We start from the raw sequence: 13,828 nt of genomic DNA on the forward strand, positions 1-13,828 counted from the left end.
ACCACTCTTATGGCAGAAAGTGAAGAAGAACTAAAGAGCCTCTTGATGAAAGTGAAAGAGGAGAATGAAAAAGTTGGCTTAAAGCTCAACATTCAGAAAACTAAGATCACGGCATCCAGTCCCATCACTTCATGGCAAATAGATGGGGAAACAGTGGCTGACTTTTTTTTTTCTGGGCTCCAAAATCGCTGCAGATGGTGATTGCACCCATGAAATTAAAAGACACTTACTCCTTGGAGGAAAGTTATGACCAACCTAGACAGCATATTAAAAAGCAGAGACATTACTTTGCTGACAAAGGTCCATCTAGTCAAGGCTATGGTTTTTCCAGTGGTCATGTATGGATGTGAGAGTTAAGACTATAAAGAAAGCTGAGCGCCAAAGAATTGGGGCTTTTGAACTGTGGTGTTGGAGAAGACTCTTGAGAGTCCCTTGGACTGCAAGGAGATCCAACCAGTCCATCCTAAAGGAGATCAGTCCTGGGTGTTCACTGGAAGGACTGATGTTGAAGCTGAAACTCCAATACTGTGGCCACCTGAGGCAAAGAGCTGACTTATTTGAAAAGACCCTGATGCTGGGAAAGATTGGGGGCAGGAGGAGAAGGGGACGACACAGGATGAGATGGTTGGATGGCATCACCAACTCAATGGACATGGGTTTAGGTGGATTCCCAGAGTTTGTGATGGACAGGGAGGCCTGCCGTGCTGTGGTTCATGGGATCACAAAGAGTCGGACACGACTGAGCGACTGGACTGAACTGAAAATGACAAAGTGTACTTTAAAAATTAAAGAATCAAATTAAATCAAGTACCATTTCTGCATACCTAATAAATTGTTGTTATTCAGTCACTAAGTGTTCCCTGCCTCCAGGGAACCACTGTAGAGGCTAAGTCCAGACACAGTCACTGACAAGGAGAGGCTTCCTTCTGCCCACAGGCTCTACCTTGGGCCCAGCGTTGCTGAGAATACTGGCGCCACAAGAGTCCTTGCCTGGGCCTGTGGCATGAGGGTTCCACGACAGGGGAGGCAAGCCAAGGAGATCTGGGGCGGCTGCCCACCCCACCCCTGACACTGAGCACCCAGCTTCTAAAGTGGGCGTCATGCAGGAACAAGTACATCAGAGCCTATGGGACAGAATAGAGAATTCCAAGCTCTCCCCAAAGAAACTGCCTTTCATTTGCAACAGGAAATGGAGAGGCTCAGGCCTCAGGGCACTCTCAAAAACAGTACAAGTTGTGATGAAAAGGCAACTGATATCTGATAGATTCTTTGGAGATACAGCTGTACTGCAGGCCTACTATAGTCTGCCAGAATCAATCCCTTTTGAAAAGTGGGAGAAGCCTTCCTGGGATGAGAACAAATATCAAACACTGACCTCAGAAACCATCCCTTCAAAGGAGCCAAAGTTTACTTGGATCAGTTTGTGGAGCAATTTATGCCTCAAGACATTGCTGAAAACAATACAGCAATAAGCTGGCAGTCAGTACAGTCTAACAGCTGGGTGTACCCAGGGAAAACTGTCAAAGCAAGTCTGGTCAAAATCACCTCACCCCCAGGTGACTATGGCCACACCCAAGACTGCCCCCACAAAGACCACCATCAAAGGCTTCACATTTCTGGGGGAGGAAAGGGGAGAACAGACTTCCCTACAATACACCTGCCTGCTAGTCACTAATGAGTAAACAAGTAGTCACGAGAGTGGATGGGGGTGGGGGGTGCCTTTTGCTGGTTGTCCAGTGGACAATTCACAAGGTGATCCAACTCACATGGTGGTCGACCTCACAAGGTTAAAAGGCTCAAAAAACTTAGTCCCCAGACCACCACGGACAAAAACAGAAAATTAATTTTTTGTAACCTCACTCACATTACTCATCCCTAAATGGTAAGCAAAATAGAAAGGTGACTGAGACTGGGCAGAAAACGTAGCACCTCCTCTCATTTTCCGTTTACTGTCCCAGGTCAATCATACTCCCATCACAAATCACTACTCTGGGCTAGTGCTTGGTCAGCTATGCCAAAAAGCATCCTCTGGCAGGAAAGAATCCTTCATCCCAGGACCTGATACTTCACGGTCATTGCTAAGGAAACCATCAGCACAATGCTAGTCATCAGGTCAGGAAGTAGTTCCCAGCTTAAGGACCAAAAAGGCAGTTATGGAGGCTGGGGAGGTTACTTCAATGCCTGAATTCCAAAATCTAATAAGCTTTCATAAAGTTCAGGTTTTTCCCTTTAACCACTTCATCTTGGCTTCTAGACCATTAGGAATGAAGTCAATAATGGATCTAACCAAAAAGAAGAGGAAAGTGGAGAAAACCTTTAGCAGAGGGCAGTATTTAATTTCACTCATTTTTTAAATAAAAATTCCTATGACAGCCTAAAACGTGGTTCAAGGCTCATTTACTCCCTCCATGTTCAGATGGGCTTCCTATTTCACAGCCGGTGCCTTCCCAACACTAATCAACGAGAGTAACTAACGGCAGTCATGCCAAAGTCACAGAGCACAGTGTGACCGCCAGTGATCTGACACCAAGATGGCTACAACAAATGAAGCTCTCTTATGCTAACAGAATACACCACCACAAGACATATATGTATGTCTATACCTGGGCATTACTTCTGCCACATCTTATAAAATTTTTTTTAAACATGTATTTTGGGGCTTCCCTGAGGGCTCAGTAGTAAAGAATCTGCCTGCCAATGCAGGAGACACAGGTATGATCCCTGGTCCGGCAGGACTCCACATGCCACGGAGCAACTAAACCCATGTGCCACAAGTACTGAACCTGTGCTTTAGAGCCTGGGAGCCACAGCTCCTGAAGCCCACACGCCCTAGAGCCTGTACTCCACAACAGAAGCCACTGCAATGAGAAGCCTGTGCGCGGCAACTAGAGTAGCCCCCGCTCACCACAACTAGAGAAAAGCCCTCACAGCAACGAAGACCCAGAGCAGCCAAAATTAAAAATAACTGATTTTTTAAATGTATTTTTTCTATAACTACTCTCAAATGGTTAGAAAGATATAAAAGACTCTTCCAAAGTAATAAGGAAGTTAAGCACTATTACCAAAACTGGAATGAGACAACTCCAATTGCCATTCACCAAACAGGGCTGATGAAGTTTCACTGGACCTAAGGAGGCACAGACTGACTGGACAACTATGGTTGGAAACAACCATACCTTGCTTCTTCCAGCTGTTTCTCTCTTGCTTTCCTCTTGGCTTTCTTTCCCTGAGTGTTAGCCAGGCGGGCTCTAGCTTCAGAAAGCATCTCCAATTCATCTGCAAAAATAAAGAGAAAATTAACTTCTTCTCCAACAGAAGCAAGGTGAGAGATGTAGCCTAGTGCTTAAGATGAGAAAACCCATCAATATAATCATTATATGGTGCAGCATAAAGGAAACAGCTTGGGTTTTGAAGTCAGAGGTATCTAAGTTAAAAATCATGCCCATGACTCACTGGTTATGTGACTCTGAGATAACAACATCTCACCATTTACAAAATGGGAATAACAATTCCTGCTTCACAGAGATGTTGAGAAGAACTAACCAAAATGAACTAGGTAAAGCATCCAGCAAATATTCATCGAATAATGGCTATAATTATCATGTCCTTCATTATCATCAACTATCTGGCACAGCACAAATCGTGAAATATTATAAGAGCTATTATTTAATTTCAAGGAGACTGATAATCTTCATTATCATTTTTCCTTGATTTTTCTCCCTCAGAACTATTTCTCTTCTCCAGTACATTTTCCATAGTTCCCCAGAGTAGAATAGAGTTCATTACTGATCCCTTGGAGCAATTCCTATACAAGGGTGTCCAATGAAATCACAAGGGAACTTTAAAAAAAAGAAAATCTCAGATTCCAGGATTACCCTACCCTCCATTCCCCTTCCCCAGTTTACTGAGTCAGATCTCCTGGGGAGGCCCTGGTACCTGCATTTTTTAATGTTCACCATCTGACAGTGATGCAGCCAGCCCAGCCCCAGTCTGCCTTTGGGAACCACCACCTTCAAGTTTTTAAATTAAAAACTCAACAAATATTCACTGAACGCTCACAACTACCCTGGGAAGTAAGATAGACACTATTACTCTACATCTGACAGGAAACAGAACCAAAGTTCAGAGAGATTATATGACTCACCCAAACAGCTTAATACTTGGCAGACATAGCACTAAGCTAAAGTCTAGTTTCTCTGATTCCTGATTCAATGTCTCAAAAAGTCATCTTAAGTCTCCCTCATGGCACTACAGTGCTGCCTTTTCACGAAACTCAAACTACTTGTCCAAAGTCAAAAAAGCAGTTAATAGGAGCACTGGATCCCCGAATCCAGACTTCTCATCCCTCAGAAGAGGAAAGACAACGCAGTCCTAAAGAGTTCACCTCTGGCCACCAGGAAATGTCCAGGAATACCACACTGCTTAACTAAGTGAACTGAAACATTAGAGATAAAGGGACAGCGTCCAAAAAAAGCAATTACCCTACAACAGAAGGCTGGACGCATTTGGAAGGAGACTGAGAGTAACAACTGCAGACAGAACCTCAGTTCTAAAAAGTCAGAGAAGTTTGGAAAAGAACTCAGAGGTAAAAGAAAGCCCGAGGAGTCTATAGTTACCAAAGAAATAAATTCCTCACAAAAGTACACTTGCCCTCATCCATGTCAATCGGATCAGGCCGTGCTGGCTTTGTTTCTGGATTTGGATCTATTTCTCCAGGCTTAAGCTTTCGTGGATCATCTGTTGTTTCCTCTTCATTGTCTCTCTGGGCAGCTTTATCCCTAGAAGTGAACCCAGAGTAATTAACCACACCACCACACCGTTCAGTCTTAGAAATACCAGGTTCCCTAGTGCTAGCACTCTTTCTTTCAAAAACCCAATGGATAGGCATAACAAAATAAAGCATTTCTTACTGTTGCTTCACCTAAAAGAGATGGTTTTAAATTTCTAATTTCAGTGGTTCCACTCACCATGAAATAGCTGTTTCAAAGAGGTTTCCTAAATCACAAATGCAGCAGAGCTACACAAAAAAGCTTTTAGTGGAACAACTCACGTGTTCCAATGGTTAACTCTCAGCAGTGTAATTATGGGTGATTTTTATTTGCTTTTTTATTTTCTTCCCCTATTTTCTACGAACATGTATGATTTGTGTAATATGTTTAAATTATTCTTTTAAAAAGTATATAACTGGAGACATAATCTTGACCAACCACATGAGATCTGGAATATACTATCCAATAGCTTTAGCTCCTCTGGCTTTATTTAGATCTTCAGCTAATGTTTAAAGATAGAAAATGCTAAAAGTTTATTCAGCCTCATTCAGAAGATATACACATTTTAGTACCATTTTTGGAGGTTCACTTACAGAAGAAATTCATAGTGTTCCAAACACTGGGCGGCTGTTCTGCCAATGATTGGAGCGATGGTCCTCCACTGAGTCGGCATCAACTTGGCCAAGTGCAAGAGTTTTTCCTCTTCTTCTCTGGACCATTCTGTTTTCTTAATGCTTGGATCCAGCCACTCATACCTATTTAAAAAACATCACCTCATACCTTAATCAGTCACCCAGCATGAATATTTACATTTTAGGCATACTAACTTCTGGCATTCAAAAAATGCAAGCTAACGCTCATCGTTCAATCACAAAAGCTGTTCTTATTTACAACAGACTATTCCCTATTTGGTTAAACTTATTCCATTCCAAATACCCTATTTCACTAAATTCTACTATATTTTAACTATGCAAGGTCAGTAATGCTTTAAAAAGGTAACCTGACTGAAACATGATAATATGCCTTCCTTCTCAACTATCAACTGCTGTCATTCACCTTACACTTTATTAGAGGTATTGAAATTATTTGCAAATAAGATAAAATTACCTCATATTTTCATAATACTTCCAGTGTTTATAGTACTTTCTCATGTTTTGATTTCTCACAACACCTTCGCTTATTTCTGAAGCATTTGACTTATACTCACTAAACACTTTTCAACACTGTATGTTTTTGTGTGGTGAGTTTAAGTAAAACCACTATTGTCATAGCTGTCTTTCCTAATGCCCCACCTTACCCAACATTTCCATCCAGTCTACTTAGCTGGAGAAGCCTGCAAACAATATATAAGCCTGCAAACAATATATATACCCACCAAACATGGGGGTAGGAGCTGGAGCTTAGCTCCACTTAAGAGAAGCAAAAATCAGAACCACTTACACAGGCTAAGGACCATCTTCCTCATTGTGGGCCAATCTCTATGTTCTGATCCTTTCCCCTACGCAGGTGCCCAGGAAATTAGGTCACCTTATACAATCCAAAATATGATCCTAGTACCACATGGGTCAGTGCTGAGGCCAGGTCACTCATGCCAAAAACACATGTAAAGAACTTAATGTGTCCACTGCCCTTTAACCACAGATGTAATGTTGGGGTCTATTATATTCTGGGGAACCAAATATGTAATGTTTCAACCATTAATGAGGAAACTCAACTACTGAAAGCTTGCCTAGAAAAATAACCAACATTTCTCATGTATTTCTTTGGGAAAGAAAGTTCTAAGACAATAAATTTACAAAGTTTTGGAATACAATCCTTTTATAAGCTGGGGTCCATCTGTACCCAAAATTAGTTTTATTTCATGCTTCACAAAGCATTCTCAAACAACATTAACTCATTTGAGCCTCACATCTCCATGAGTTAGGGCCAAGAGTCATACCACTGGAAGACAATAATGGCAGGAGAGAGGGGACAGAAAATGGCTTGCCTAAGACCACACAGGAAGCAAAAGACAGCTAATTCTTACACTGAAATTCCCAACTCCCGCTCCCTACTTTCTGTTACATCACAGTGCCTGCTTTCCTTTGGTAATGTTCAAAGAAATGACATTTTCCTCATCATAATGAAGGTCATTTTGTGTTTTCCACTCATTAGCTGATACATACCATCTGGCTTTGCACTGCTTTGCTGACTTTCTATGCAGCAGTGAGGCAATCCTAGACCACTGGTTTTTCCCATATTTCATCACCGCTGCTTTCAGAATTTCATCCTAAAATTTTTCAAAGAAAAACAATGTATTCATTCACAAAACTCCAAGTGAGAAAAGACAAGATTTAAATTAACTCTAACTGGGTTGTGCTAGGGAGAAAGAGATATAAACAGGCACATATATCCTAAATTTAAAACGAAAGTATAAAACTTCATTACAATAATAAAAATTAAAAAAAAAACACAGCAACCCAGAATCAACAAAATGAAAGAAATTAAGAACTCCCTTAGAAGGACATCCTACCCTCCCTTACACACAACCCCTCCACCAATCCCGTCCAAAAATTGGTACAGCCCAATGTGAGAAACCCTACTTGAAAGAGATTTTTTAAAGGATTCTCCTCTGTGTGGATGTTAGTCTCTTAAAAAGATTATGGCTCATTCATTTACTGATTCACTCAAAAAATACTGCCCAAATACCAGCCTTGTATCAGGTCTTGTGTATCAATACTTGAGGAAACAAGATAAAACAGGACACATCCAGCCCTCAGAAAGTCAAGACTCAAGTGAATCCAATTTCCAATTCAGGCTTCCCAGTTTATGAACAGCATTTTCCAGTCCCACAGGCCCCACTCTGACCTAAGAATCCATATCTCAGGTCTAACCTAAGAATTAAGTATGTCTCCCCTAAGTCACCAATCAACTCTGCCTCTAGTTTCCCCCAGTCTCTAGATACTATTTCATATTTCACCAGGGCACCCATTCCAATAAGGAATTCGCCAATCTCAAGGGAGCCTGTCAGGCTAAACCAAAGACACCAGGGATATCAGAGCCATACACTCAGAGCATTTTACTTTTAGGCTTTTTTCCCCACAATGAACTTGAGCTATATGCCTCATATGTTAGCCCCCCCCCGCCACTCCACACCCCTAACATCTGAGACTCAAGGACTGCAGGGCTTTGGCCACAGCATAAGAATCCTGCTGTTACTTGATTTGGTACATCTGTCTCTCCCTCAGAAGTCATCTCTTCTCCAACTGAAACATCCTGGTCCCCTCTATGCAAGCTGTGAGGCAAGGTTCTCACTCACTTAATTTGTAACTTTGTTGCAGTACTGCTATACTTAATCACATCTTCAACTAAGTATACACTACAGTTACCCAACCTGCTAGATCCATTCAGCGAAATTTCCCAAGCAAACTTTGGCACTGTCCGGGGTTCTAAAGATAGCAATATCTGATCCTGCCCACTTGCAGTGCTGTCTACTGGGGAAAAGAAACAACAGCTAGTACTTTCGGAAAGATTACTATGTGCCAGACTCTGTTCTAAATATTCCAAATGTAGTGACTCATTTAATTCCGAGAGATAAGTAGTATTATCATCCCCATTAGAAAACTGAGTCTCTGAGACGTTAACAATCCCAGCATCACACAGGATGTGATGCTTGCAAAAAAAAAGCAAACCATAACAAATGGATGAAAGAGGTGTCCAGGGACCACTGAGGGTGCAACTACTTTTTACCGGATGACCAGGCAAAAATTCCAGAAGTTTCTAAACTGTTTTTGAAGGAAGGTCAGAAAGATGCAAAGCAGGAGGAGGATATTCCAAGAAGGTGTAAGATGTAAAAAGACAGAGTGTGCTAGGGAAACTGACAAGTTCAGTGCACTATAAACAGAAACTGCACTAAAACCTTGTTTCTATTTCACTCCTCTACTGTTCTTTGGTTCGCCAAAGGCACGATCCACTACATTTCTGGAAGCAAAAGAGACTACGGTAGGCCTATCTGGCTTCTATCCAAGATGAAGCGGAAGAGACAGGCCTTGGGTGACGGGAGGGCGGACAAGTTACGCCGTGGTAACAGATGACCGCGGGGACGCGGACACAACCTGGCACTCAAACTGCTTACCCTCTGCAAGGAAGTCAAGGAAAGAACAAAGTTGTGGCCACAGCACCTCTTCATTTTTGAATAGCAGAGAGAGTCGCGGTGCCTGGGATGAGGAACGGGGGCGGGGGGCGGGTGGTTGAGAAGACCGACTATCGCGATTGTCCTGTGTCCCCCTCCCACTGTGAGTTCCACCACGGCGGAGGACGCGTCAGTTCAACAAATGTTCACTGAGGGCCTAACGAGTGCCCAGCAGGTAATCAAGCGGTTAAATCACGGTCCCCGTCCTTGAGATGGTCAGATAACTGAGGACCAGGCACACGGTAAAGGCCCCGCACCAACCCCCACGCAAACCCCGAAGGCATCCTCTCCGCCTCCCGGACCTCTGCGCGCGTGCGCACCCGCAGCCGGAGGGGCGGAGGGCAGCGGACGGCGGGAAAAGGGGACTTACCTCGGTATTCCTCCACACGCCCCCCTTGATCATAATTCGAGGCATCTTGGCGGCGGGGTGTCTCGGCAAGCGGCCGAGCGGAGCTTCCGAGAAGTAGTAACGGCGCAGCGGCCACGGGACCCAAAGCCGCCACTTCCTCCAAGCGCGACCTTCTGCTTTGAAGATCTCTGCGCAAGCGCAGGGGCGGGGTGGGGAAAGAGCAGGAGTAGCAAGTCTCGCGAGAACTGGAGTGACTGGAAGGAAGTAAGTGCCTCGATGGTAAAGCTCTACTCTAGGAAGACTGACGGAAAACCATCAAACCACTCTAGCCAAAGTACTCGAAGCCGCGCGCATGCCCAAAATAGGTTGGAAGAAGCCACGGCTTTCGCGAGATATCGGCGGAGGCTCTTGACTGGGAATGCAGTCCTGGGATTGGTCGTGACGTCACGTGTGGCAAAGAATGGGAACGTCTCGCCTGTGGGGTTTAAGCTCAGCTGGTCTAAAAATAGCGTTGATAATTTATTAATTTAGCACTTTATTAAGCATTTAACGAACAGGAATTTATTCAAAAATATTCAGGGAAAGGCAATAGCTTATTTAAGCCTAAATATCCTAACCTGCAAAATAGAGATAATAATAGTCCCAACTTCATAGAGTTGTCCTAAGGATTTAAATAGGGGTTTCCCTGCAGGCTCAGATGGTGAAAGAATCTGCCTGCAATGCGGGAGACCCGGGTTCGATCCCTGAAAGGAAAAGATCCTCTGGAGAAGGAAATGGCCACCCACTCCAGTATTCTTGGCTGGAGAATTCCGTAGACAGAGGAGCCTGGTGGGGTATAGTCCATGGGGTCTCAGAGTGGAACACGACTGAGCAACTACCAAGGATTAAAAGAGATAGTAAATCCATCGTAGTATCTGATACAAAAGAAGTGCTCACAAAAATGGCAACTGTTACTACGAGAAGCGCAAGCCCAAGTGATCAGAGATTGTCCCAGAAACAGTCATGTCAGAGTTTTCCATTTATTGGTCTTAAGTCTACGTGGGTTAATATTAATAGCAGAGAGCTACCGTTGATAGGCGCTGGGATTAGGCAAACTTGATCGGGGTTGAAATCTTGGTTCCCTCATCAGCTTGAGTAATAATCATACTGAATCTCAGTATTCTGATTTGAAAAGTGGAGTTAACAGTTCGTATCTCATAAATCTGAAGGGAAAATTAGTTGAGACCAAAAACCCAGTAAGATAGGGATTGCCAGACTGGAATTCCAACTCACTTGGTTTCCTTCTCCATTCAAAAACATCTCTTTGGAGCTAGTCTTGGAAGGGACGAAAATATTCAGGGGACTGGGGTACACCCTAAGTATTTAACTAACATGTTTCTCTTTATATTTCTTCATTTTTCCCTTTGCCTCTTCTGAAAAAGCCACAGAACTTTCTGATTATATTTTTTTGCCATGAAATGGGAAATTGTATTAATAAAATCACTACTTTGTTAAGAGGACACAGTGTCAGATTATGAAGAACACACAGACTTTGCTGTTCGCGGTGTAAGATGTCAGTCCACTCCTGTCTCTGCTGTCAGCTGGCTGTGTGGTGACAAACCATTTTCTGCTTCTAGACCTCTGTTTGCAGGGCTCTTCTGTAGGATGCGTGACCATTACTTCCTGCCCACCCCAGCCCCAATATCCACTCAGTTGCAGTGGTTACAGTTTGTCTCTCTCTCACACAGACACATTGGCCGATTGGTTTGATCAAAGCCGAGCCAGTTAAGTCTCCTCCCCAAGGAATTTCCACATGAACCTAGAAGAGCCGGGTCTCGCTGCTGGCCAATGAACCTCTAACATGTGACACCCTGGAGTTGTCTGCCACCATGTTTTGTACAATGTAGACTAAGAAGGGGGGAAAGTGGGTCCCAGGTGCATTGAGAGAAGCAGAGAGGAGAGTATAGAAAGACAGAGGTAGGTCTTGGCTGGGCCGCTGTTCCTGGGTGCAACCTGTCCCTTAGTCCGCGGTGCACCCCTGCCCTTGACTTCTAACGATTACTACCCCTTTTGGCTTTAGCCAGTTATAGTTGGGTTTCTGTTATTTATAAGCCAGATTCCTAGCATATCCAGAGTTGAATCTATCCTCTCTCAAAAGCCATTTCAGATCTAACATCACAAGAGCCTTCTCCTTCCCACTCAGGACCACCTTTACCCTCTATGTCAGCTTTTTACCAACTAGAAAAAGGTTCCCCTTCCTGCAGGCACTTTAATTGACACCTGGTGGAAAACTGTCAACAAACTACTGATGTTTGGAGAACAGGACACTTTCGATAAGAAAATTAGATCGTCCACGTCTGTGACACAAATTGTACCCCCTTAGGGACATGTGTTGTACAACCTGCCCACCAGGACAGAGAAGCCCTATTAAAAGTTCCCCAACTCACCCTTGAGTGCATGTATGTCCCAGTGAAATTCTAATATCCCCTTTTTTACCATCAAGAAACTGTGTAAGAAAGGGCTAAAATTAGGGTCAAAAGCCTGTGACAACACCAAGGCATGGCAAGAGGCTAGGGGTAGCCACCCTCATCATCTTCATCATCTCCCAAAATAAGGACATGGAATTTAAGTAGAAATACTCTGATGCTTTGCAAATATAATTTCAAGACAGGTCCTCCAGCCCTGCCCTCCATCTACCAGATTGCCACCCATAAGCTCCTCCCTGGGTGTCCACTTACTACAAAATGGAATTCCATGCACCCCAAATGCTAGTAATCCATACCATAATGTTAACCATGGTTAATAATCTAAATTGGCTTGAGTTTCACCTACCAATACTCCCTTGTGGTGTATCAGTTGTAGCTTGTAATTTTTTTCTCAGCTACCCATCTTCATGATTGTTATTTCTGGGGTGCCCTGGGGTGGGGAAATGTTCCCAAAGAGAATACTCTCATTCTCAGTCCCCAGAGGTTCAAGAGTCTTTTTGAGCTCATTTCCCAGTTTGGGATTAATATTCCAATCAGATAATTTACATCTAACCCTGCATCCAGAAGGCATAGGCTTCAGATTTACATGTCTCACAGGAGACTGTTTTTTTTCCCCACACTCATATACCAGATCCCAAACTCATATGCCCAATTACATCCTGAACAGTTCTACTTGGGCGTTTCTCAAATTCACAGGTTTCCACAGGTTTCTCAAATTCAACTTCCAAAAACTGAGCTCCTGTGAAAGCCCTGGTGGTCCAGTGGTTAGGACTCCCTGCTTTCACTGCCGAGGGCCTGGGTTCAATCCAGGAACTAAGATCCCGCAAGCTGCATGGTGGAGCCAAAAAAAAAAAAAAAAATTGAGCTCCTTCTAGAAAACCTATACTTCTCCAGTATTCCTTATTTTAGGAGATAGCACAGGGCTGGCATGTATGGTCGTGTTAGTGGTTCATTGCATAAGGGACACATAGAGGCTAAAATCTAATTTGCACACTGCCCACCGAGTAGTGCATCCACGGGACCGTGTCCATCAGGAGAGCATCTCTCTCTAGGTGAGTGAAGACACTATATGGTCAGACCACCACACGTTGCCCTGGCAACAGCACCACCATCTACCTGTTGCCACTTTCCCTTCTGTCATACTTTCCTCCCACTCGTATCCAAGTCATCGCAGAGTCTTGCCATTTTCATCTTCTAGGCAGCCCTCCAGTTCCTCTCCTATGTGCCACCTCTGCTCTGTGTTTCCAGATAGAGCAAATAAAAATACAGAGTTCCCAGTTAAATTTGAATTTCAAATAGACAGTAAGTGATTTTTAGTATAATTATGCCCCATGCCTTCCTTCTGTCCTCTCTTTCCAACAGAACCTTAGCTTTTTCCTCCAGCCCACACTCCGCTCAGCCAAGAGAACACATTTCTAGCCAGATGGTCACACCCATGCTCACACCATCACCACTAGAAGCTGTTCCCACACCCTCTCTGTATTTGCTGGACTCAGACACATTTCTTCAGAAAACAAGCCATTGGGATTTGGGGCTTCTTATTTGATATGAGGCTGGCTCTCTCCATGTGCACCACAAAATGTTTAGTTTCCATGGATTTCTTACAAAGTCCAGACTTGGGAGCCTCAAGTCAGTAGTGGCCACCCCACCCCCTGGGGAGGCTCAGGCCATAACCCCTGTGGAATTCCCTGGTGTTGGAAGAACATGAGACATCTCAAGTGGGCTCCCAGTCTTTCCCCAGAGTCCACTCGAACTTGGCCAGTAGATGCACTAAATCAGCCTCAGAACTTCTAACTACAAGGGATGTGGGGGCCAGGGGGTTCCTTGAGTGCGTTTCAGGCCCAAATGGGAAGAAAGGTCTCAGGACAAAAAGATGTGAGAGGGGCCAAGGCAGGGGAACAAAGGGAGAAGGGATGAGTCAAGGGAGAAGGTCAAGGGAGAGAGGAGTGAGCCTGCCTCCAAAGATTCCATGGAGGCAGCAGCCCTGCTCTTCTCAGGGGCTTGGCCCAGGACTTGGGTGCCCTGCACTCAGAGGCTGCTCCCAGACGTCACCCCTGCACAGTTAGCTGGTTCT

General features: G+C 44.1%; 1 protein-coding gene across 1 annotated transcript in view; it reads right to left on the bottom strand.

Annotated features, from left to right (window-relative positions):
- CDC5L (cell division cycle 5-like) overlaps positions 1 to 9,492 on the bottom strand; it is a 40,665-nt gene extending 31,173 nt beyond the window's left edge. Inside the window, exons 1-5 of the mRNA XM_010863088.1 lie at positions 9,311 to 9,492; positions 6,935 to 7,038; positions 5,363 to 5,524; positions 4,651 to 4,778; positions 3,177 to 3,276 (exon numbers count right to left, since the gene is read on the bottom strand). Of these exons, the coding sequence (XP_010861390.1) occupies positions 3,177 to 3,276; positions 4,651 to 4,778; positions 5,363 to 5,524; positions 6,935 to 7,038; positions 9,311 to 9,355 (539 nt within the window). The 5' untranslated portion in view covers positions 9,356 to 9,492. The remainder of the gene's footprint in view (positions 1 to 3,176; positions 3,277 to 4,650; positions 4,779 to 5,362; positions 5,525 to 6,934; positions 7,039 to 9,310) is intronic.
- Positions 9,493 to 13,828: the final 4,336 nt, after the last annotated feature.

The sequence above is a fragment of the Bison bison genome, unplaced genomic scaffold (genome assembly GCF_000754665.1).
Source record: "Bison bison bison isolate TAMUID 2011002044 unplaced genomic scaffold, Bison_UMD1.0 scf7180017864487, whole genome shotgun sequence".
Taxonomy (NCBI): domain Eukaryota; kingdom Metazoa; phylum Chordata; class Mammalia; order Artiodactyla; family Bovidae; genus Bison; species Bison bison.